The 24,456-nt window shown below is 38.0% G+C and overlaps 3 protein-coding genes across 5 annotated transcripts in view; all 3 read left to right on the top strand.

The window, feature by feature from the left end:
* The window catches only part of stk17a (serine/threonine kinase 17a), a 31,019-nt gene extending 21,867 nt beyond the window's left edge, over positions 1–9,152 (top strand). Inside the window, exons 3-7 of the mRNA XM_066683126.1 lie at positions 5,364–5,508; positions 6,869–6,995; positions 7,121–7,169; positions 7,398–7,577; positions 8,110–9,152. Of these exons, the coding sequence (XP_066539223.1) occupies positions 5,364–5,508; positions 6,869–6,995; positions 7,121–7,169; positions 7,398–7,577; positions 8,110–8,440 (832 nt within the window). The 3' untranslated portion in view covers positions 8,441–9,152. The remainder of the gene's footprint in view (positions 1–5,363; positions 5,509–6,868; positions 6,996–7,120; positions 7,170–7,397; positions 7,578–8,109) is intronic.
* A 1,968-nt stretch (positions 9,153–11,120) lies between these two features.
* Positions 11,121–19,961, top strand: impa2 (inositol monophosphatase 2). Of its 3 annotated transcripts, none has more exons than XM_066683990.1 (10): positions 11,121–11,274; positions 11,360–11,431; positions 11,567–11,639; positions 12,750–12,883; positions 13,347–13,451; positions 13,557–13,602; positions 13,774–13,882; positions 14,085–14,193; positions 14,905–15,056; positions 17,897–19,961. In XM_066683990.1, exons 3-10 carry the CDS (start codon positions 11,574–11,576, stop codon positions 18,013–18,015), a joined length of 840 nt encoding a protein of 279 aa, XP_066540087.1. In that variant the 5' UTR covers positions 11,121–11,274; positions 11,360–11,431; positions 11,567–11,573; the 3' UTR covers positions 18,016–19,961. The 3 variants fall into 3 exon arrangements, with proteins under 3 accessions (XP_066540087.1, XP_066540086.1, XP_066540085.1); XM_066683988.1 differs by having other exon boundaries at positions 11,135–11,274; positions 11,364–11,431; XM_066683989.1 differs by having other exon boundaries at positions 11,122–11,274; positions 11,360–11,639.
* A 3,651-nt stretch (positions 19,962–23,612) lies between these two features.
* The window catches only part of LOC136708148 (piezo-type mechanosensitive ion channel component 2), a 113,682-nt gene continuing 112,838 nt past the window's right edge, over positions 23,613–24,456 (top strand). The window contains exon 1 of the mRNA XM_066682451.1: positions 23,613–24,243. Within this exon, the coding sequence (XP_066538548.1) occupies positions 24,180–24,243 (64 nt within the window). The 5' untranslated portion in view covers positions 23,613–24,179. The remainder of the gene's footprint in view (positions 24,244–24,456) is intronic.

Here is a 24,456-nt window from a genome sequence, read left to right as displayed (position 1 = left end):
TTTGATTTTAAAAGGAGTTTGACAAAGCTGATTTCCTGTGGCCAAATGCCAGAGGTGCAACTCAGCATTACTGAGCTGGCAGCTCCACTGTGATTCACTGGCTCTGTGGGATTACATGTGTTTACTTTTGTTATGTACATAGTTTTAGCTGCTTTAATATGTAGTCTCTTTTTATAAATATAATTTTCTTACTGTTACATCCTTCTCTTTTAATTATATTTCCTGAAGCTGAAATATAAAAGGTGGACATAATGAAAAAAGATGATGATGATGATAATAATATAAATAAATATTTTTTTTCTAGTGTCTATAACCAGATTTCATAGATGCACAATGGATGCTTATTAAAGGCATGCTTTTTGCCCCCCCCCCCCCCCCCTCCTCCTCCTCCTTTTTTTTTTTTTTTTTTTTTGTATTGAGGGAAGTAGAGCGGAATGCATTCCACTCCTATGAATGTCTATCTGTAAATGTAAGAGTGAACTTTTTTAAAGGGGGTGTTGTAGCTTTACTTTTTTTTTTTTTTCTCCTATCTCTCTCTCTCTCTCTTCTTTTCTTTCCCATCCACTTGTCTGTCTTGATATTTTAGGGCACTGGGGCAATTTGGGGAGCACAGAGGAGGGGAGAGGATATGGCTTTGGATGGGGGTCAGGCCACAATGATAGAAGGCCATTCATGGTTAGCAGTGGCTGGCTGGCTCCGGGGGGGATGGGGGCGCTTCATCGGCCTTAGCTCAAGAACTTGCCCTCATTGCACTGTGAGCTCCAGCTGGGAGTTCATAATGTCAGTGTGCTCTACAGCAGCACGTGAGAGCCTGGACCGTGGCCGGCAGCCGAGAGAGACTGAATGAAGTGGAAGTGAGGGAGGGATTTAATCCTCAGAGCCAGAGGGGGATAGCCCTACTTCAGAGAGCTCATTTTCTGTGGCTCTTGGCCATAATCTCAATTTGTGAATCACCGGTCCTATAACTTGTGGTGTCCGATGGCTCTTTTATTCCTGCAAGGGTCATCTTTTGCAAAAAGCGTGGTGTTTTTCTCTATTTTCATTTAAATTCTATTTTAAAAATATTTGAGGTATTGTTAACGATAGTGTACTTTTTGTAATATCCTGCATTACTTTGGTGGCTGTTTGCCCATTTCAACAACAGTTGAAGAATAAAGCCATGTTTTTCCTTAGAGAATCTTAGTTTGTTTTATGTTTTGCTGCAAAATGCGGCTGCTGGTTCAGATTGAACAAACCATTGCTTTTTTTCTTTTGGGTGGGAAATGGTGACAGATCAAAGATGGGTCAATTTTTCTGTCATACCTCTGCCATTGATTTATGACTACAGAGCACAATGGATTGAATGAATGATTCTGTCACATCTGTTCTCAACCCATGCAAAGCTTTTATGATGCATTCCATCTTTAAAGAAATTGAGTCTTATTTTTATGAATGTGAAAAAATTGGCACTAGACACATTGGAGGCTTATATGGAATGCATTTCAAATTCTGTGTAGCACTTCACATTATAAAACAGAGCCTACATCATATGCTTTTCATTTTGAAAGCATTTTTTTATGTTTTTAAAAACTTCCTAAGTTATACATTTTGTTTTATGCATTTTTGAGTATTTTTTTTTAAATATGACCTATATATATATATATATATATATATATGTCAGACTGCAAATATAATTAATATGACCATAAGAAATTAAGCACTACCATTTTTCATTCATTATCTGTAAGCGCTTATCCAGTTCAGGGTCGCGGTGGGTCCAGAGCCTACCTGGAATCATTGGGCGCAAGGCAGGAATACACTCTGGAGGGGGCGCCAGTCCTTCACAGGGCAACACACACATTCACTCACACCTACGGACACTTTTGAGTCGCCAATCCACCTACCAACGTGTGTTTTTGGACTGTGTGAGGAAACCCATGCGGACAAGACACCAACTCCTCACAGGCAGTCACCCGGAGCAAGAATCGAACCCACAAGCTCCAGGCACCTGGAGCTGTGTGACTGCGACACTACCTGCTGCACCACCGTGCCGCCCTACTAACATTTTGTATTGTAAAATATGTACTTTATAAGAATGAGCAAAACTTGGCGTACAACAGTAAATGTGCAGCATCTGCTTGATAGCATTATCAAGCAGATGTCCCTAGGAACAGATTAGACTTGATAGCATTATTGATATGTTGCTGTTTTAAAGCCTCTCGTTCAGAACAGTGATGGAGGTACACCCTAATAATAATGCAGCCAGAGAGTCTAAGCATTTAGTTTCAGCTGTTTTTTCCTACACAGTGAGAGCAACTGCAGCCCACAGGTGATATCTGAGCCCTAAAGGAGACGGATGGCCTTGTCCAGAAGAATGCCGTGGGTGTACAGTTGAGGAGTTTCGACTGGGTGGGGAATACCCAAACATGGACCACACCCAGAGACTCCAAGGTTTTGACCAGCTACAGCTGCTTTTAGTCCCTCCTTCCTTTGACCGCCTGCTTCGCAGCACACTTTGAGATGTCATGATGCAGAGCGCTATAATGGATAAACTGTCTCTGAGATTTGTTTGCGTGCATTGATGAAGAAAACTTAACTGTGGCAAGTGGACTTGTGTCTGTGTAAGTTTAAACCCCAGGGACCTAGTAGTTACTTGCACTTTATGTGGCTCAACGTTAAACTGGACTAAGTTACCTCTGGCTGCACCTGACCAATCAGTAGGTGATCAGAGGTGCAGTGTGTTGTGGGGTTTTTTTTTCTTCACACAATATGTATATGCATCTCTTATGGTGTGTGCCATTCTGGTATAATAATTGTCCAAGCTCTGAGCAAGTCTCAGCATGTTATAGCTAGGTTACTTGTTGCAAAATCACTTGCTGTCATTGCAGTGGCTGCAGTAAAATATTCCTTTGATGTAGACCTTCTAATTAATTAGTCAGACACTCTGCTTTTGTCAGTGAGCAGCACATGACAGAAATAGACTGTTGAAAGCTTGCCGTTCTTTAGAACATATTCATCCAACAAGAACAGACTGTATATTTGATCGGGGAAAGAAAAGCCCCTTGCAGATTGCATGTATGTGTGTGTACGTGCGTGCGCGCACACTTGCCCTCAGATTAGCAAGGGCTAACCTCACACTGCCTTAGTGTTGTGGGTGCCCAGACATGCCTCACCCAGCCAAAAACGTGACCTAGTTATGAATCTGCCAGATTTGAGTCTCTTTCCCCCTTTTTCTCCCATTTCCTTTCTTTCCAGTCTAGTGTTTCTGTGAGTCTAACTGGCTTGGCTTGCCATATCTAGGTTGTAATTACTGCCGCCTCACTGTGGAGTCTTGCCTTTTCCACATCTTTAGAGGGGCAGAAATGCAGGCCAGCTCTCCAAGCCATCAGAAACTACAGCTGCCCTAGTGCTAATGGCTTTCGCCTGCCAACTCAGGCTGTCCATGCTAGAGAGGGTTACAGCTTGGGTCTGTTTGATAAACACTGCACTATGAGATTTCTCATATAAAAGTTAAGACAGTTTAACCGGTGTTGAAGCATATTTTAAGCTGATTTTACTCATCCCATAGACAGCTGCTTTGAATTACTTGAGGGTAAGCTCATTAGTAAGTTTAGCCCTTCCTACTGGAAAGTGTATGAAACTACAGGGATGGCCAAAATATTGCTGCCTAAACTGTAATCGTTGTTGTTGTCTTTATTCAAATTAAGAGTTTAAGATGTGAATGAATTTTAAAGGCGCATTCAAGCGGTCAGTCAGATTAGCATGCATTTCTGTCTTAATCCACTAGATGGGGAAGTTTCTTTCTGGCGAGTCAAAGGATGCTGACAGTTTGATAACGCGTTTACATTGCAGATATGAGGCATGGGGAAAGACTCACCAGCCGTTGGAAGTCGCTCTGGATTCCAATGGTTAAACTTGGTTAATCAGCTTCAAACAGTGCACAACTGAAATGTTGGAGTTGAGCATCTTGATGCAACCTCACTGACCAGGGATCAGCTTATGTTATAGAGACTTACAATGAAAGTGAATCTGGATCCTGAGGTTCATAAACGACACTTTGTTTTCCTTCATTTGTAATCCATTACTAAGAACTACTGTTACCTCCAGGGCTGCTTTTATTTATTCATTTATTTATTTTATTTATTTTTTTCTTCCATGGCTAAGGCTGGGTAAGGGTCAGGAAGAGAAGCATGTGAATAGGATAATAGGTAGGAATGGGTTATCAGGGTTATCAATACAGTTTCTGTATGTAAACTTTAACCACACATGCATGCTTGAAAAGATTAGCACCAAAAAAAAAATCCATGTATGTCAAGCTCATACTGTGTTTTGTTTCTCTTTCTCTTGTCTATTCTCTCTCTCGTTGTCATTTCATAAATTGACGTTTGTTTTATTTAAGTCAAAATCATGAGATTTTTAATAGATTAAATGTCATAAGTAAGAGACATCTAGAAATATGGGAAGTATTTTTAATTATTAGGTTATCCTGCTTATCTCGCTTGGCAAGTATGAAGTGAAACTAGTGTGTAAACCCCACAGCTACACTTCAGCTCTGAGTTTGAGGTCACCCATTCTCTCCAGCCAAGCTGTAATTGAATTTGACATGCTGTCTGCTCTGGAGGCAGTAGAATCATCAGCGAACATGTGACTGCCTGGGTTGTTTTGTGGACATGTTTTTAGTTGCTAATCTGCTACTGACAGACTTGGTATATGTGGGTTCAAATGGGTTAAAATACTTTTGAGGTTCTGGGTTAAAAATGTGGTGTTTTTTTTTTTTTTGGCCAGAAATTGTCAGTGGATATTAAAATTCACAAGAACTAAATCTATAAAAAACATTTAAATACTAAAGTCTTAATTTAGGAACTATAGAAGGTTTTTGCCACATACTTTAAGTCTGTGTGGACACAGTGATTCACACTGGTTGATTTAAGTTGTGAAGCATATCTGACAGAGAACAGATGGACAAAGTGTTCTCTCTCATATTTCTCTCTCTCTCTCTCTCTCTCTCTCTCTCTCTCTCTCTCTCTCTCTCTCTCTCTCAGAAACAGGTCAAGTTAAATGTGTCACTGTCAAAGGGTTATCATGGAACAGCATGCATGCTTTTGTGATGGTAACAACTGGGTGGTCCTGAGGCAATAAATAACTGCTTTCTCTCTTAGGAAAGTAAAATATAGCCTGGTACACCACATAAAGCTAGAGATGTCTTCAAAAGGTTTCAGAAATTCAGTGGCTACTCCACATATTTGAATTTTTAGGTTTCATTGGACCTAAAATTCTCCTGTTTAATTTTTGTACAATTGAAATGAGTAATGAATGGTTTGTGTTTAGTTATATATCAACATCACATGGCCTGATAGAAATCCTGTCTGTGTCTCCATGTATAGTGCTGCTGGTGGGGAGATCTTTAACCAGTGTGTGGCAGAGAGGGATGAGGCATTTAAAGAAGATGATGTAAAACGACTACTGAGACAGATCCTGGAGGGTGTCTGTTTTCTTCACAAGAACAACGTGGTTCATCTAGACCTAAAGGTGAATTCACACACATTGGGTTCCATTCCAAAACATAGAAAACTGCACGTTATAAATGTTTCAAAACAAAAATCACTTTTGACAAAATGCTTATGTAAAATATATTTAAACCACTTTATTGCAAATTGATACAAATAGCTATAGAGTTTTGAAATGGCATTTTGGGAATACAGAGTACAACTGAGTAATTTAAAGTGTTGGCAAATACATTGCATTTGTAAGAATGTATGATGTGCAGGACATTTGTCATGGATACGATTCCTATATGTATTAAGTCAAAATACTCAGCCGTGGCATTACCTACTTATTTTTCTCATGATACAACTTCTATCATATAACAAAAATACCACATGGACATATAAACAAGGTTAAAATAATCCTCCTTAATGTTTACCAGAGATGTAACTTGAGTTAACTCGATTTAAAAAGGGGGTTGTGGTTGCCTTGATTCAGAAACCCATCTAGTGGTCACTTGTGGAAAGTGCAGATGTTATTAAAGTAGTTATATTAAAAGGGGCAGATTTTACCCTTTTTGTTTCTTCTTAATGTTAGCAGAGTTTCTTGGAGTCTTATTTAAATATATGTGGCACTCTTTGATCAAAGTGCCACAAAGTTCAAACAACACAGCAATTTTCTTACCCTGGTGAAACAGCCCTGTTGAAAACGACCACTTAAAGAGTCTGTTGCTTTAAATAAGAATGAACCTCAGCTGACTTCAAAGTATGAGAGTGCAAAGTAAAGTTCTCTTTCTTCTGCTTGGACATTGTTTGTTCTGCTTTGGTGGATATGGATTTGTTCTGTCAATGTTTGTTTTAGTTGTTGTATTCAGGTGTTTATTATTTTATATTCCACTCTGTGTATGGATTGGATTGAGAGTGACTGCCTACAAACCAAGTTTCTCTTTGAGATGTAATAATAATTAAAACTGAACTGAACTGAAGTAAGATTTAGTGCAATTTTGCGTAGCACTGTTTAACCTCATCTTTCATTCACAGAAGAGTACACAGGAAATTTTTGAAATATCTGCATTCTGTAATGTGCAGCACATTAATTAATTCTCTCCCATGTTTTTGACTTTTGACAGACTGTGTCACTTTGCTGTTTGGTTGCTCCAGATCCCCATGCACTGAAAATGTTTTGTTTAGTTTGTTTGTTTTCACCATGTCCCTTTTTAAATTTTATATCTTATGGCGCTAATTATGTTAACAGCAAATTGCAAAAAGTTAAGCATGCATAATTAACCAGTGGCAGTTCATAACTTACAATTTGAATTGGGTTTTAAAGGTCATAAAATATCATGCATGTCATTTTAGAAAAAGGATAAAAGCAACAGATTTATTAACTTTAATAACTTTTTCAGCCACAGAATATTCTTCTGACCAGTAATCATCCTCTTGGAGACATTAAGATAGTGGACTTTGGCTTGTCAAGAATCGTGAGCAATAACCAGGAAATCAGGGAAATCATGGGCACACCGGAGTATGTTGGTAAGTTCCTGTTGAATATAGAACACTGAGTTTTGAGAAATGCACAATAAACATATAAATACTAGTAGGAGTGGGTGGAAAACAGTGGGCATGATTTTCCATCAGCTCTCTTTTTCTTTCCCTAGCTCCAGAAGTCCTGAATTATGAGCCCATAAGCACAGCCACTGACATGTGGTGAGTCATCTGTCTATTGCAGTCTTCAAGTAGTCACCACTAATGATGCTTAAATGATGCCACTAATGATACTTAATACACTGTTAGCTACATCCTGTAATTTTGTATGGTTACGTTCTCTGTAAGAATATACGGACAGAGAGCATAAAAATGCAGCTGCTAATCATGAACACCCTCGTTCTACCCTTCCTAATAGCCACTATCCTACATCTTTCCTCTCTCTGATAGGAGTATTGGAGTCCTAGTTTATGTGATGCTAACTGGCATCTCTCCTTTCCTGGGGGATGATAAGCAGGAGACATTTCTGAACATCTCTCAGATTAACATCAGCTATGAAGAGGAAGAGCTGGATCGACTGGACAAGGCTGCCATCCACTTCATAAAGTCCCTGCTCATCAAAGAACCAGAGTATGTGGAATAACACACACGTCACATGACTGAAAAGCTCATAAAGAGCAGTTTGAGTTTTCCAGAGGATGTTTATGGCCTTTGTCTGATTTGCATAAAGTGTCTGATTTCGCAGTTAAGATTACATTTAAATTAGTCTGAAATAATAGGACATAGAAGAGTCCAGTTAGGGCTCCGCTGTGTCCTGCTGTGCTCATTTTCTGCCTAAAGCAAGTGGTGTTGTCTATAAGCAGGTTTCTATTAAAATTCAAAGAAATTGATTCAGAGAGGAACATGATTAACGCCTGAATTATTTGTCAGACCACCAAACCTGCAGAAATAAGTACCCAATTGTATACAAATATTGTCTTGTAAAATCCCTGTTAAAGTTCCTGTTTTCAGAAGAAACTGGAAAAGTAGGTGTAAACAAACTGTTGGACAACTATAAGATGAAAATGAAATGATAATAGTAAGGTTCTGCAGCTTTAACTGATGTAGATGTGACTGTTGCATAGATTGCATATTAAAAAAAGAATTCATTTTCGATGTACAGGGACAGAGCCACTGCTGAGGAGTGCCTGAAACACCAGTGGTTGCAGATGCAGGAGGAGCCAGTGAAGCAGAAGAGTGCCTCCGCCTCCATCCTTGAGCAAGTCCACACAGAGATCTCCTCCCAGCAGAGAACAGAGAAAGAGGGGGAGGAAGAGAAGGAGGGAAGAGTGACGGAGGAGCTCATCGTCATGGCCGCCTACACTTTGGGTCAGTGTCGGCAGTCCTCAGACAAAGAGAGCTTGACCCCAGACCAGAAGGCTATCTCAAAGCGCTTCAAATTTGAAGAGTCCTTCCCAGCTCTGCAAGAAGTGCCAGGGGAATTCATATACTGAACCACGCGTAGGCCATCCAGCCACTAAGCTCCAACTAACGCCGCACTTCTGATGAGAAAATCTCTTCTCTACTTTTAACCCACCTCATTATTTGAGCTTTTAAGCCAAACTATATTTTTTGGTTTGTTACTTTTTCTATGTGATGTTTGTGCTGCTTTACTTATACATGGTTATGTAAATGAAGACTAAGCCTTGCTGTGGTACTTGGTTTTTCTCCCTCTTTGTGACTTTTTTTTTTGTGACTCTTCCTCCTCCCTTTCCTTTGGTGCCATGCTTGCAAATGTATGACAATGTGGTCGATGAGTTTTGTGTCATCACATTTATTTTCTGACTTTAATTTCTTGTCCTGTCTTTGGTTACGTCTTTGTAAAAGTGAATGTTGTTGTGCATGAGAAGGGTTGGACTGAATAAATTGTATGTAAATTAAATAAATTTTTAAGAGTTATGTCTATACTTTTGAAAAAGCCATTTATGTTATCAGCTCTTAAATGGTTTGTTTTTGTCAGGCCTTTCCTGGAGTAAAATCTCTCACAATTACTTTTTCTTCATTAAAGTGTGTATATTATTTTTGTTTTTTTGTTTGTTTTTTAACTGCCACTAGTTATTACTGTAAATTCATTTGTTCGCGTGTACGTGTTGAATGATGACACGTTTGAAAGTGACTGTTGTAATACTGTAAATAAAGTTCTTATACAAGCCTTTATTTGAGAACACTGAGAAATTATTGTTGATGGCAAGAACACCTGCAGAAAGGGTGGAGTTAGAGTGGCTCTCCTCCTGGACTGGTCGATGGGGTGTCATCTACACGGGACTGTCAGAACAAAAAAAACAAAACTGCAATTTACTAAATGTCCAAGAGGTGTCACTCTTGAAGCTCTTCGTTTAAAATGTTTCACCCTGAAACACATTTGAATTTTGGGACAAATGTATTCTTGCTTAAACTGAGAAAATTCCCAGATACACATTACATCTTTCTAAATTAGGTTTGATTTGATATAACCCTAATTAAGGTGGATATTACTGTAGCAGTCTATAATTAACTTTTAAAAAATAAAGGATCTACAATTATAATTGCACAGAGGTATTTGAAAGAGATTTGTATAACTGAATCATCATCATTTAACTTCCAGGTGGATTTAAATTTACAATATTTCAGCACTGGTTTTTAACTACAGTAATTTAAACTGAAGCAGCCACTTGGGTTTATAAAATAATTCTCCCTCCAGGCATTTGTCTATGTAAAATTCACTGAATACCCAGTAGACATGAGGGAAATGTTCTAATCTTTGAGTAGGGGGTACAACACCCAAAAAATTACAGCTTTGCTGTATAACATATTTTAATGGTAAATATTTAATTGTATCTAATACAGGTATAATGATACAGAGTAATGTGGCAGCTGCCATATACTCCATAGTACCCCAAAGTAGACTTGTGTTCTACAGATTCTTCCAAGTCATTTATGTTGGCAAGACAAATCAGTGTCCTCATTAGCTGGGGAGTATCAAGAATGATATCAGCATAACCATCTTCACCAAGCATCCATCTCAACCAATCTTCATATTTGTGTTCTATAATACTGGAATGCGCAGCAGGTAGTGTCACAGTCACACAGCTCCTGGGACCTGGAGGTTGTGGGTCCAAGTCCTGCTCCGGATGACTGTCTGTGAGGAGTTTGGTGTGTTCTCCCTGTGTCCGCGTGGGTTTACTCCCACGGTCCAAAAACACATTGGTAGGTGTATTGGCGACTCAAAAGTGTCCTTAGTTGTGAATGTGTGTGTGTGTGTGTGTGTATTGTCCTGTGAAGGACCCCCTCCAGTGTGTGTTCCTGCCTTGCGCCCAATGATTCCGTGTAGGCTCCGGACCCACCACGACCCTGTACTGGAAAAGTACTGAATGAATATACAGTGTGTCAATGATGATGTTAACCACAGAGGCGCTGTTTCCCATTTAACATTTGAATTGGTGGTGTGTTAGAACATTACATTTCAAACGCATTGTCATTTTATTTTAAATGCATTATAAATGAATAACATTTTGAATATTATTTTGACAGAATTATTGTTGCATGTTCCCATGAAACATGTTCATTTAATACTGAGAAACAGATTTGTAATTTAAATAAAGGTACAAGCATTTAAATCTCTGTGTTAATGAAATATCAGTAGAAGTCTACCAGATTGAAAATGTAAGTGGAAGCATATTTGAATGATATTTTTTGACCACATACTTGAACAAAACCAGGAAATTAAGAATTGAATTGCCATTTCGCATATAAGGATGTCCATTTTAAATGTGGTACGTTTCTGCCTTATATAGGCCTAGCCAATAAACATTTAGCCGTTGATTCAACGTTGAAATAACGTAATGACCGCCGTCCAACCACAGACATTGAAAAGACGACTATTATACATATTCTGGACGTCCATTGACGTTATTAATTGGTCCCGAAATAAATTACTTCTATAAAACGCATTTTAGACGTCCACTGACGTTATCGATTGGTCAGCACTTAACTTATTAAGATGGATTTTGGACGTCCATTGACGTTTAAACTATGTCCTTGACGGAGAGACTACTTTTAAACCTGTTTTGAACGTCCAGGGACGTTCCTTGTTTGCTGGGTATGTCCAATGTATTGCCATTGGTGACGATGTCACATTTCTGTCAAATGGGCTGCGGCTGCAGCTACAGAGTTCACCCCGCGATGCTGGATAGTGCACATTCTTTGTATTGGCTCCGTAACATATGGTAGTGAGCCTGATACATTTTAATTCAATAACTGCCACATGCCCCTGGAATCACATCCTTTATTTTTATTAGGCGTCACCAAGGTATGAGGACTCCTACATTTCATTTTGTAAGGCTGTTTAATTCACAGCGGTGACACTATAGTCCTGTGTAACTAATTGTTTCCAGACAGGGCTCGTCTCAGTCCGCGCCGCTTAGAGGTGAAGTGAGGGACCGGGCCGTAGCAGCAGCTCTCCGCGGGTGAACGTGCACTACAGACCCAGGGAGGACACCAACGGCGGACAAATATGAGCAGCATTAGTGGACCTCGCTGAATCATCCAGTTTATCTCTCCTTCACGTCTTTTCTCCTCAAATATTGTTTTCTTCCCCACAGAGGGAGCATGGAGGACGACACCTGGGCCGAGTGTCAGGAGGTCGCCGTGAGGATAGCACGCACCGCGGGGCAGGTACAGAGGCTGTGTCCGCCTTCATTTGGAGTCAAACGGCCCGCTGGAGCTAATGCTTGTTAGAAAAAGCCGTTCCACCTTAAATAGTGTTTATACATTTTGGCGCCTAAAGGTTACGTTGGCTTCATTTTCAAATTTCCCTTCCACCTTAAATAGTGCAACAATTATATTTTGATTCCTGAAGTTATTCGCCACTTCTCGCCCACGTTCTGATTTGAATGCTTTCTACAATTTCCACTTTAAATCGTCCGGCAATAGCTTTAAATTCTAGAGCCCAGTGACACTTTTTTAAGGTGGAACGGAAAATTCCAACAAGAAGCTTGCGAAAAGTGGCGAGTAGAATCAGGAACCTGAATGAAAGTACTGTCCGGTTTAAGGTGGTATGGCGAATGTTCCGTTTAATTGCGACATGTCTCCTCAGCAGCAGCATGTAAGGAGGAACAGAATATTTGAAACAGACGAATCAGTCTATCGGATAAGAACAGGACAATGTAAACAAGTTAACCCTTGGGAGCTTGCCGGAAATGATAAAGAGTCAGTGTTGTTTTGCTCATGACCAGCAGTTAGTTTTCGGTTCACCTTAAATGCACTGTGCTTCTACAACAGCACATCCCCTGATAGTCATAGCCTTTTAAGGAGTTATTTAGAATATTACACATCCACTTAGTATTTCGTTGTTCTGTTCTTTAAGTTACATCTTACATGAACAAAACGGTGCCTGATCTACTGACCATATATATATATTCTTGTCATATTGTGTATCTATTAATTAGTATCCAGCACACCTGTCATATAGATACTGACTACATAATTTTACTGTATACAAAGGATTGTCACATTTATAAATTCTATATACATTTCAGCCTAATGTCACATTGCAAAATATTGACGAGACATACCCTCACCCCACCTTCAGTCATGGGACTGTGGTGGTGAAGTGGGACTGCTTAATGATGGGGCAGCTTACAGTCATTTTAGCTTCACTGAGTGGCATATTTAATCGAGAACAAACCATCCAACAACCAAGCAGGCGAATTATTCTTCATAGCATTGTTCTCTCTCTCTCTCTCTCTCTCTCTCTCTCTCTCTCTCTTTCTCTTTCTTTTTCAGATGGTCCAGGAGGCTGTGAATCACGAGAAAAGTGTGAGCAGTAAGAGCACACCCACAGACTTGGTGACAGAGGCTGACCAGCAGGTGGAGGATCTCATCATTTCCACCCTCAGGGAAAGATTCCCTTCACATAGGTAGCACACACAAAAGCAACCAATATATTTTTGCTGTTTAATCCCTTTCAGTGTCCATTAGAGATCATATAAACTTTGCAGAATTACCATGAACCAATGCATTTTGTCAGTTCATAACAAAGGCTAATCAAAGTGATTTAAAGTATAATAAAAGAGCAGTTCTACAATCTCCTTATTCTTTGAACATTACTGTGAAATAATCAGTTTAGGGGAGATTAACATGCAGTGTTGAGTTCTATAGAAACTGTTCAGAATTGTTTACAGTGGTACTGATCGGAACCAGACATCTAGAAAATGTCATTTTCATTATTACTTTCTGCTTCTAATGAGACATCTGTGAATCAAGAAACAATGTAACATTACATTTTCTAGATATCTGCGAGAATATACAGTGGGGAATGTTTTTTTCATGCCAGTAATTTATAATGTTCTACGTTACTGATTGTATTTTCCTGTTCGTTAGATTTATAGGAGAGGAGTCCTCTGCTGCTGGAGAGAAATGTGTTCTGACTGATAGCCCCACTTGGATAATAGATCCTATTGATGGCACCTGTAACTTTGTTCACAGGTAGATGTCGTCTCATAATGTATTTATAATCTATACATAGTCAATTACCAATAACATAATATTTTAAAATAATTGCAGTGTTAAATAATACATATTTATTTGCAGTTTCCCAATGGTTGCAGTAAGCATTGGCTTTGCTGTAAAGAAAGAGGTAGATGTTAAAACCCTAATTAATCTAATGTAGTTTAAATGTTGAAAGCAGAATAGTATTTTCTATTATCTGTGTTAGCTGGTTGAATGTATGCAGATATTAAATAACAGTTGTGCTGTAGAGTGTCAGAAAGCCAAACCTAACTTATACGTTCCTTTCCCTTGATTTTAGCTTGAGTTTGGTGTTATTTATCACTGTTTTGATGGCACATTATATACTGCCAGAAGAGGTCATGGGGCATTTTGCAATGGCGTACGACTGCAGGTTTCAAAAGAGAAAGGTGCGTGCTGTATTTGTTTGTTTTTAGTTGTTTTTTTGCTTGCTTTTTTTTTTTTTTTTTTTTTTTTTTTTTTGTTTTATGAAAAGCAGTCTACATTTTCTTCATCTGAATTAGACTTTTGACAATTTAGTGCATCCTGCTCTTTAGAAATAGGTGAGTAATTTAACCTAAATATATGGTGTGTGTGTCCTCTTTGTGCCAGATGTATCAAAGGCCCTCATTCTGACAGAGATTGGAGCAAAGAGAGATCCTAACACATTGGATATCTTCTTAGGCAATATGAAGAAACTGCTGAGTGCCCCTGTACATGGGTGAGACCTTTTTCACTGAAAAGTTTATGAAGACTTTCTGAAAGGAATAAGTCAGTGGAACCTCTCTGACTAAAGGTTTCACCACTGAGTACTTGATTTCCGAAAGTTACCAAGTGGATATCAACAAGAGGATTAAGGAACACATGTCATGGAAAAAAGTATACCTCCTGTAATGAGCATTTGGTGTTGTATGTAAACACTATTTCCAAACATACCTATCATGTCAATCTACAGTGCACTGCAGTCCTACTCTGCTGCAAACAGAAGCAAGACTTAAGGGTTTTGGATTTGTGAAATAATAAAAACCACTACATATACATGCATCCACTTCTAACATCAGGCATCTTAAAAAAACAAAAAGAAAATAGTTTAGATTGTTATATGCTTTGTGGTATCTCAAAAGAATAGTGTTAAACCATGGTGACATGTTTGTAGACTGTTATATTTAAATTTTGTTGTATTCATCAACCAAGTGCCATCCTAACACTACTGTGATGATTTAAACAGTATATTGTGCTGCCATACTTCATATTGTTGCAATATAAATCATATGCTATTGGACAAAGTTGATAAAGAAATGCTAGGTCCAGGCTGCTCATATGCCATTATTTTCTGTTTTCATATTTCATAATTTTTTTTGGCCAGAGAAGGGATCAAGAATAAGATTCTGATTGTTTGGTTTACTGTGCTTACACTTTTTTGTGTACTCAGGGTGAGAATCATAGGCAGCTCAACTTTAGCGCTGTGTCATGTGGCCAGTGGAGCAGCCGAGGCCTACTACCAGTATGGCCTGCACTGCTGGGATATCGCTGCAGCTGCAGTCATCATCAGAGAGGCAGGCGGTTGTGTGATTGACACCACAGGTCAGCCCTGCTTCTGCATCTCCTTCACAAACTGGGCTTAAACAGCTATCTCAGTACAACACTGCTCCTTTTGTTTAACTAACGCTAACCCTCACTATAATCAAAAGTGCAATCATGACCACAATCCTGACCAGAAATAAATATTGATATGGAAATGTTTGCCAGTAATGTCAAGGTGCATAATTTCATTTAGGATGGTTAGGGTTGGGGTTTTTTTGTGTTGCAGAACATCATATTATACAGTGAGGTTATTTATAGAGCTCTGTACTGTGATTTCCAAGTAAGGATGGTGGATTTAGTTTGAACCTTGTGCACATGTACAAATATGCCTTATTTGGTCTGCATGGTTACAGTGAAGGTGCATGATGATTTAAGACATGATGGACAGATTGGCTCAGTGTTAGACATGTTACAATTACTCAGACAGATTGTGTAATAATCCTTCTTCAAATATTACACTCCGTGTCAGGTGGATATAATTAGATGTTATTGGAATTTTTCTCTAGTTTGAACAACAGTGTTGTCAAGCAAATTTATAAATATTATCATGTTTTGATAGTTTCTAAGTATAAGTGTTCTCAAAGCACTCATTGAATAATTGTGTCTAGCAGTAGTCTTGAAATTGCTCCACAGATTTATGACTGCCTGTTTTGGCAACTGTATAAATAGTAGGAAGAAATCATCACTCCGGCAGCATGTTGGTGCAGCAGGTAGTGTCGCAGTCACACAGCTCCAGGGGCCTGGAGGTTGTGGGTTCGAGTCCTGCTCTGTGAGACCGTCTGTGAGGAGTTTGGTGTGTTCTCCCTGTGTCCGTGTGGGTTTCCTCCGGGTGCTCAGGTTTCCTCCCATAGTTCAAAGACACACATTAATAGGTGGATTGGCGACTCAAAAAAGTGTCAGAGTGAGAGTGCCTTGCGCCCTAATGATTCCTGAAAATTCCTGCGATCCTGAATTGATAAGCGTTTACAGACAATGAATGAAAAATGATTGAAGTCATAATTTGTGTATGCCTTTTAGCATTATTTATTTATGGGCTTTTAGACATTCTGTTAAGCCTGTCACAATTGTGAATTTTTAGCTGATAATTGTTGCTGTATAAATAATTGTGATTAACAGTTAAATTTACATTTTATTGTTTTGTGTGTAACTTTTAAAAGCTAAGCGTAAAAAGGGCAAATTTATCAGGTTTCAGTAAAAGTGTTTCTTGTATTTGTTGAAAATGCGTCAAACCTACTGATACAACACACCTAATGTATATTTCGACTGATGTTTTGTAAATGTACGCTTGTGAATACACAGTACAACTAAATAATTGGAAATGATTACTGTAATCACTTCAAATAATTGTAACAAATTAAGTGATTAAGTAATATTCTTGACAAGTCTACGGTTTATAAAATACGCCTTGTGTTCTTATGTTTTGACAGTACACACAGCTTCTGCAATATCCTCTTTTTGTATTGCCTCGCTGCATACTTGAGCTGTTTGTGAAATAGTGAGTGTGGATTTAGTGGAAGGTGGGCAGCAGGCGTAAGTTGTGGGAGGCCAGTGTGAGAGATTGGACAAAGAGGCACTGTTGGCAAGGGCAGTGAGGTCATGTTTATGTGGTTGGTCGAATACTTCCCTTCTCTCTGTCAAAAAGATATAAGAGAAAATTAGGAGTGAGAAAGTAAGAATGGTAAGAAATGTTTTTGAGTTTTTTCCCCTTTTATTATGCTTTTACACCTGTATCCTTGTTGGAGGGACAGTTTTTTTTTTTTTTTTTTTTTTTGTTTGACACCCCCCCCCCCCCCCAGTCGTTTGATGTAAAGAGATTCTAACTGCCCTCCTGCTAACCCTATTAACATGTGAGCATGGTACTGCTTTAAAAAAACCAGCAGTCATAGCACTTTCTATTCAGTCAGTACTGTGAAAGACATGAGTGTTCTCTCAGTGAGGGCCACGGTGCACTCTGAGAGAATAATGGTGGGTGGTGATATTGATAATTTCAGGATTAAAATAATCAGTTTTGATATTATAAGAAACAAAATGGATGTTAGTTGACTTTCAGTAAGTTGAATGATAATACTCCAGGAATAATATATTCATTTTATCATAACATTTTGGGGTATAAATAATAATACAGATGCCTAGGTTTTAGAATGTTATAAATGTATATAATGTTAATATATATATATATATATATATTAAATAATATTAAAATTACTATGTGCAACTGCTTACATTTTTTGTAATCAGTAATTACAGATTTCAGGTTTTTCAGAATGTAATGTAACGCTTTTGTCCAAAATACAATTCACAGGCTATTTTTACAAAAGTTGTTTATATAGAATTAGGGACACTCTATAATTTGTATAATTCTTATGTTAATATATAAAAGCCTTTATATGTTTTTATTGAACTTATTATGTTACATTGTACATTAAACCCTAGGATGCCACAGCAAACAGTTTGGGGACTCTGGAGCTTGTTCTCTTTTTTTTATCTCTAGTGAAATTTTAGATTTTAATAATTATTTTATTACAAAATAAATATTTCCTAAAGAGCTGTAATGAACAATATATGTCAGAAAAACACTCCAGTGAAAGTTGAAGTACAGTTCATTAAACAAACATGTCTCTTCCAAACTTTTTCCAAAGCTTTGTGGCTGTGGATGTTTGTATTTGCTAAATATGCATTTTTTTTTTCTTTCTATTTAGCACATTTTCACAAAGAGGAATTGTATAAATTTGTTACCACAGGCAGGACACCACCATCTAGTGCAGAGGCCTGTTCTGTGGGATTATTGTGTTATGTGTGTGTTTGTGTAAATACTAAGCTCTAATATACTTCTCTCTCAGGGGGTCCTCTAGATCTCATGTCCCGCCGTGTGGTGGCTGCCGGGTCCAGAGAGATAGCGGATTATGTTGTTCAGCAGCTCCAGCCAATCAACTATGGGCGTGATGATCATGACCCCTGACCTAGTGGCCTGTCCTTAGCCCTTCAACAGCAAGTCTCAGCCTTTTACCTCAGCACCCTACAATCCTGCCATTCCATTTGCAGTGTCCTTTATGCAATTCTCTCTCTATATAGGCTTTATGTTTTATTGTCACACCACTGGATAAGGACTAATGCCTTATATTACTGTGCTTCTTTCCTGAGTAACAAATATGCATCAGTGTAGTGCAATACAGCGGTCTTAAAACCACAATTAACAATACTGTAAATACACAGAGCAGAGCTGAAGAAAACTGGGAAGGCTTTGACCAACTAGGTGCTATTATATAGTGCCGTTATTGTTTGTGTTTACTCAGGAATTAAACAGTTCCATTGTAATTTAAGGCTTCATCTTGTGTAACTGTAACTGAGAGTATGCTGTACTGAAAATACCAACTAAATAACAATGAAAGCAAATAATAATGGCACTTGAATGAGCATCAATGTAAAGGTAATCAGTTGAGAGTTAAACTAGTGTCACAAATTAAAGTTTTGTGTTTACCATAACCTTGATCTCTAAAATCTTATGTACCATCATCCTGACATCATTCAGGGGAGGGAGGACATGCAGTGGACCCAAAAAGTATTTGGACACCTTAACCATTTAAACACTGGTATACTTTAGTTTATATGTTGAAGTAGTTTCTCCAGATGTTAAACACAATGATATGTGCTCCAGTGATATACAGTTTCAACTCAGCATTAATTTGTATTTAGACTCTGAGTTCAGAAAAACTGCAGAAATATTTTAGACTGAAATAAAATTAAAGCACAAAATCTGGGGTTTTCTTTTTATTTTTAATTTTTCGACGAGGGGTATAACAGAGAGCTTTGTTTATTGATGGAACTATAGTCTGAGAAGTGTACAAAGGCATTTTGAATACAAACCTGCAGATGTCAGCAAGGGAATTATTCAAGTAATAACAGCCTGACACAACCCCCTTTTAAAATAGAACGGTGAATGGGTAATTCTTGTAATGGTCTTTTCAAAATGAATGTATCCACTAGATTGGCACAAATATTAAACAACTCTTTGGGGGCCAGTGTATATTTTGAAAGATATTTTTTAATGTTTCAATATATTTTTAATTATTAGTATTTTTTAAATTCTCAGAATAAAATACCCACTCCAGGAATGCCATGTTCTATGTTGGACTTTAGTCTAAATCTTTCTTCCTGAGCTCAGTTTGAAATAGCTTTCTGAATGCAGTTGTACTGTGATCTGTACCACTATCTTGTAGCAGATGCAGAGTGCAGACTTATTTATTTAATTACAGGGGTTTTTGGCTTTACGATTAAAAGGATAATGTGGGCTGACATTTCAGAGGTAGATGTAGGCTTAGCTTTGCCTTATTTTTATTATCATTAAAACTAGCTCCTGAATTCCTAAAGGTTGCACAATTTCCAAATGTTGATCTACAGGCCAGTATACAACTTTGCTGTCATCATTAAAATACTTTAAACAGGTAATGTTTGGTGATGCTTGACTACAGTGTTGTGGTGCAGACTGGAATCCAGGCTCTAGACTTCATATAAAAGACATTTAGTAGAGTCTCATATAACTGTTATGAACTCATTAAGTTAAAGAAACCAGCTTCAGTGCAGTGAAAGACATTGCTTTAGTTTGTCCAGTACTTGAATCATATTCAGTGATGAAAAGTCCATGTGACATTTATTTTAAGGAATTCAACCAGGTATACACTGTAGTTTTAATACTCACATTTTACTTTTTTATGTTTTTCTTATGATGAGCTACTATACAGCTGTAGTAAGCAAATACTTTTTTGTCCACTGATGATTTTTATAGTGGTTTTCTCTCTCTCTCTCTCTCTCTCTCTCTCGTGCCGTGCTGGACCTCAGTGTGTGTCAGGTCAAAATTTCTCACTGATCCCCTCACACTGTGAGTTATAATAAAAATGAGATCACTCAAACATGACATGCTGCGCTCTGTCTATTTTTTTTTTTTTTTTTTTTTTTTTTTTTTGTAGTTAAGTTTTGTTGAGTCTTCTTGTCAAAAATAAATGTGACATTTCAATGTTTGTCTACCTAATGGACGGAATATTCTGTGTCGAAAGTGCATAATGAACACCTGGATCACTGAATAGCAGGGTGAAATGGGGATGAGTAAGTATGCAGAAAAGCAGGTGGACTACAGTCTGTAATTGTAGAACTACAAAGTTCTAAATATGGAGCCCTATTAGGGTCAAAAATTTTGTTGATTTGGAAAAAAAAAAGTTTAATTTTTTTAGTTTAAGTTTAATTTAAAGTGGAACGGAACACCAGACTAAGAACCTGGGGAATAAGGAGCTTATTCAGATTTGTTACTGTCTCGCGGCAGCTTTGTCCTGATGGAGCAGACGCCATCACCAGCACAGTGCTGAAAAACTAAAGAGTGGCTGTGGATACGCACTCTGATAGAGCTTATAGTTTATTTTACTGCGATTGAGGCTGAATGTTGTCTAAAAGAGCTCACTTTAAAGGTCATTGTCACTAAAATCTGAAACTGAAAAACAAGGATCTGAAAGTGAAAATAAAATCTGCAACTGAAATATATATATCACTTAAAATATCAAATTATATTAGAAAGTGAAAAATGAAAATAAATTATTAAAAAAATAATAATTGAATGAAAATTCTATTTAAAATGAAAAAAAAAACATAATCCTACACTTATTTGAATAGTGTTGTAATTTTCAAAGTTCAGTTTCATATTTTTTTTTTCAATTGAACAAAGCTTTTGATCCTAGTATAGCTCCATATCTAAAGACAGATGCAACAGGACATAGAGAAGCAGAGTGAAATTGAACAGTGCCAGCTTTACCTCATAAATGCAGGTTTAAATGTGTAAACTTTTCTACATTTCAAACAATACAATCCATTACATTAATCAAGCCTTTGATTTACTGATAGCTTACTGTTTCCTACTTAGATTTACAACAACAAATCTACCCAATCATTTGTAGAGGCAGTTTATAATTTAGGAATTCAGTTACTTTAAGGTGTGCTCACTCTAGACAATATTTATTTGTGTACACACCTCTTTCTATGTAAGAGTGAATGGAATAAAATGAAACACTGCAGCAGCTGCACATTATGTTAAGTTTACAATGCCCAGACTTTAGCATAGGCTAGAGGGGTATAAAACCACCAGCACGGGGCTGTGAAGCAGTGGAAATGAGGTATGTAGCAGTGTCCTTTGTGATCCAAATCTAATAATTCAATAGTAACTGACCTTGCTAATGCTCTTGTGACTGCATTCCATTAACTCACCACAGAAACATTAAAAAAAAGCCCAGTCAATAGCCTTTCCTTTTAATACCCTTCATTTGAGAAGACATTTTGAATGAACCAATGTCCACAAATTTCTTGCCATATATTATGTATGTAGCTACCTGTCGTGCTAATGGAGCAGTGAGTCATCTTTTCCCCTTTGTTTGGAGGCTATACTGGTGTTACCACACTGGTAACACACTGTTAAAGTGTAATTCTGATTATTATTAAGAGCCACGACTACTGACGTGCAGACTGACCAATTAAATGTTTACAGAGAAGGATTTCGACCAATAACGGTAGCTCTACAGTCAGACCGTCCAATCCGAAGATTTTAGGCTACTTCACCACGCCCCCTTCTCACTCAAGCGAACCAAACGGAGTAGGGGAGGGCGGGACTAGTTTGTGAACGAAACTTCTCGAAGTTCTATGTAAGCTCCAGAAAAACAAAATCCCGGACGTTTGTGAAATTCCGCCCGGACATTTTTTAAGTCTAAAAAAGAGGACATGTCCGGGTAAAAGAGGACGTCTGGTCACCCTAGCTTAATTAAAAACGCTCACGTCCTGAAAATAAAATAAAAGTGGCCTGTGATTTAATCTAAGCCTTGTTCGGTGTTAAAAAAATAAATAAATAAAATAAATATAGTCTTATTGTATTTCTTAGTAGAAACACACTATAGTCTGCCTTAATTTATTTGGTCACCACAAAAGATGTTTACCCTAAAAGGTACAAAGTATTCCCAAACTTCATGTTTATTAGTTGAAATTATTTTAGTGTTTACAAAAGGAATTAGCAAGAGTACAGTACACATCCAGAGCTTCTTAAACCAAGGGAAGGGGAGGTGATGATGTCACTCCACAAAAGCCTCTCAACTGAAGAGTACAGAGTTTTGAAGTGTCTTGTTCACACACGCTATCATCCCCAACACAACACAGTTTATCTATGTATGAGTTTTGTCTGTATTTCGTCAATAGGTGGCGCCATTGCCCCTGTATTTGACACTCACCTTCTATTCGTATGACATCAACACTTATTTTCATACCTTACGTTATGTCTCAGTCTATATGGTACATTCCTTGAGTGGTATTGTAATGGGTGTAAACAATTTTTATCTCCAAAAGAAAACTTATACATTTTAATTGAAAAGTACAGATCTCACAGACCAGTGTTTTTGATCCATCAGCTTGCTGTGCATAATATTGTAGTGTTTTTCTTCAAATATGCAACAAAATTCATTATGATTGTAGAATGAAACAGTACTTGCTGTGCTATAAGCCTGGAGATAAAGACCACTTTTTATTTTTATTTATTATGGCATATTTGCATTTTATTAAAGTATGATATGATACAGTACCCATAATGTACTTTGACCTCAGTACGGTTCCTCTCCTTTCTCACACCAGTTCTGTAGAGAATATTGATCTGTAATGTTGTATGATTGGCGATTGGCTGCAATGATTTCACTAATATGTTTCTAAATATTAAATAGTGTAAATGCCGTCACTGCTGCTTCAGTGGAAAACTGGTCATTGTAGAGAAACCTACAGACGCTGATTTAGGTGGTGGTGATCCTGTTATGCACTATCCAAAGCCACATTAGATGAATTGTTGTACACAATATGGCAACACAGTTGAAAATCTGAATGCCTATTTCACTCATTAAATGTAAGGCTTTCGGTAGTGGATCATCTATTTGAATACAATCAAATAGAATTAATTAATAAAGTTTTTATTAATTAATAAAAACACACGTTGGTATGTGGATCTGTGACTCAAAAGTGTCCGTAGGTGTGTGTGTGACTGAATGTGTGAGTGTGTGTCACCCTGTGAAGGACTGGTGCCCCCTCCAGGGTGTGTTCCCGCCTTGAGCCCAGTGATTCTGGGTAGGCTCCGGACCCACCACGACCCTGAACTGGATAAGTGGATACAGACAATGAATGAATGAATGAATATAACTGATAATAATGAGTGAATATTACTGATGGCATTCCTCAAATTTAAAAGCCCTGTGATTGAAAGTGTTTAGGACATGCTGATTTTTGTGTTGTGTGTCTGTGTAAATATGCTTTGTTTTCATCTTAATAATCAGTACAGGTATTTATAATCATTCATGGCAATAACACGATTACCAGAATTGGAAAGTGGCCAATCCAATGGCAAGGGGCGTGGCTTGTCTGAAAACAGGTGGGGAAAAAATTAGTGGCCCTTCCTCTGTTGCTCACTGATTGGTCCTTCAAAGTTTTCATTGAGGAGGAAAGAAATGTGCGTGTGTGTGAGAGAGAATGTGTGTGTTTGTTCGTCTCTGTGTGTATGTGTGTGTGTGCAATGTGCACGCAGCTGTGTTTTTTGCACATTAGCACATCGACTCTGTTTCTGAAGTCTTTCCAAACCAACCGAGGAGATAAACAGAGATTTTTTACTTCAGTGTCGAAAGGAATCGTCTCTTCAGACACAGCTGCTTTTGTTTGTACTGAGCGGTTGGTTCTGAATCGCGACCCGAGGCGATGAATTCTCCTGTCAAATAGTAATGCGAGTAACGGAGAGAATAGGGGAGGTAGGCGGTGTTTTCAGTGCCTTTTCTAACAGAAACGGTGGCCTTTCTCACATATCAGGACTCGGTTCAGGAATACTCATGGTGGATGTGGAAGAGGAAAGTGGAGCAGAAAGACGCTGACAGGACGCACAGGACAGAGGAGTGAGTTTCTCAGAGTCTGAGGACTGTCATGAGGATTTTACAGAACTGAACCCAGTGTTAGAAACAGAGACGATGTCCAGTTCCGTCGGAGCTGAAGACTGGACCTGAGAGAAGAGTTTGGACCTGAGAGTGGAGAGAGTGACTGAGGAGAAGCTGAAGTGAGGAGCTGAGAAACACAGTGATGGCCTCAGAGGTGGTCTGTGGACTCATCTTCAGACTCGTACTGCCCGTCTGTCTGGCTGCAGGTAACATTACATTTTTTTTTAAATCGCTTTCCCTCTGATATGTATTGTTTTCTTATTTTTATTTTATTATCTTTTCTTTTCTCTCTTGTAGTGGTCAGTGTTTAACTTTGTTAATGTGATATTTCTGATCTACTTTTGCTTTTTATAACATTAAATACATTTTCTTTCTTTCTTTCTTTCTTTCTTTTTGCTTCTTTTTAATTTATTTGATGA

The sequence above is a fragment of the Hoplias malabaricus genome, chromosome 10 (genome assembly GCF_029633855.1).
Source record: "Hoplias malabaricus isolate fHopMal1 chromosome 10, fHopMal1.hap1, whole genome shotgun sequence".
NCBI lineage: Eukaryota > Metazoa > Chordata > Actinopteri > Characiformes > Erythrinidae > Hoplias > Hoplias malabaricus.
Note: the sequence above shows the minus strand (reverse complement) of the source record. Positions and strands in the feature narration are given on the sequence as shown.

Coding starts and splice junctions, on each gene's coding strand:
- impa2 (XM_066683988.1), top strand. CDS start 11,230: ATGCCCCTGGAATCACATCCTTTATTTTTATTAGGCGTCACCAAG. Junction 11,275..11,363: donor TTTTATTAGGCGTCACCAAG/GTATGAGGACTC, acceptor GTTTCCAGACAG/GGCTCGTCTCAGTCCGCGCC. Junction 13,452..13,556: donor ACCTGTAACTTTGTTCACAG/GTAGATGTCGTC, acceptor ATTTATTTGCAG/TTTCCCAATGGTTGCAGTAA.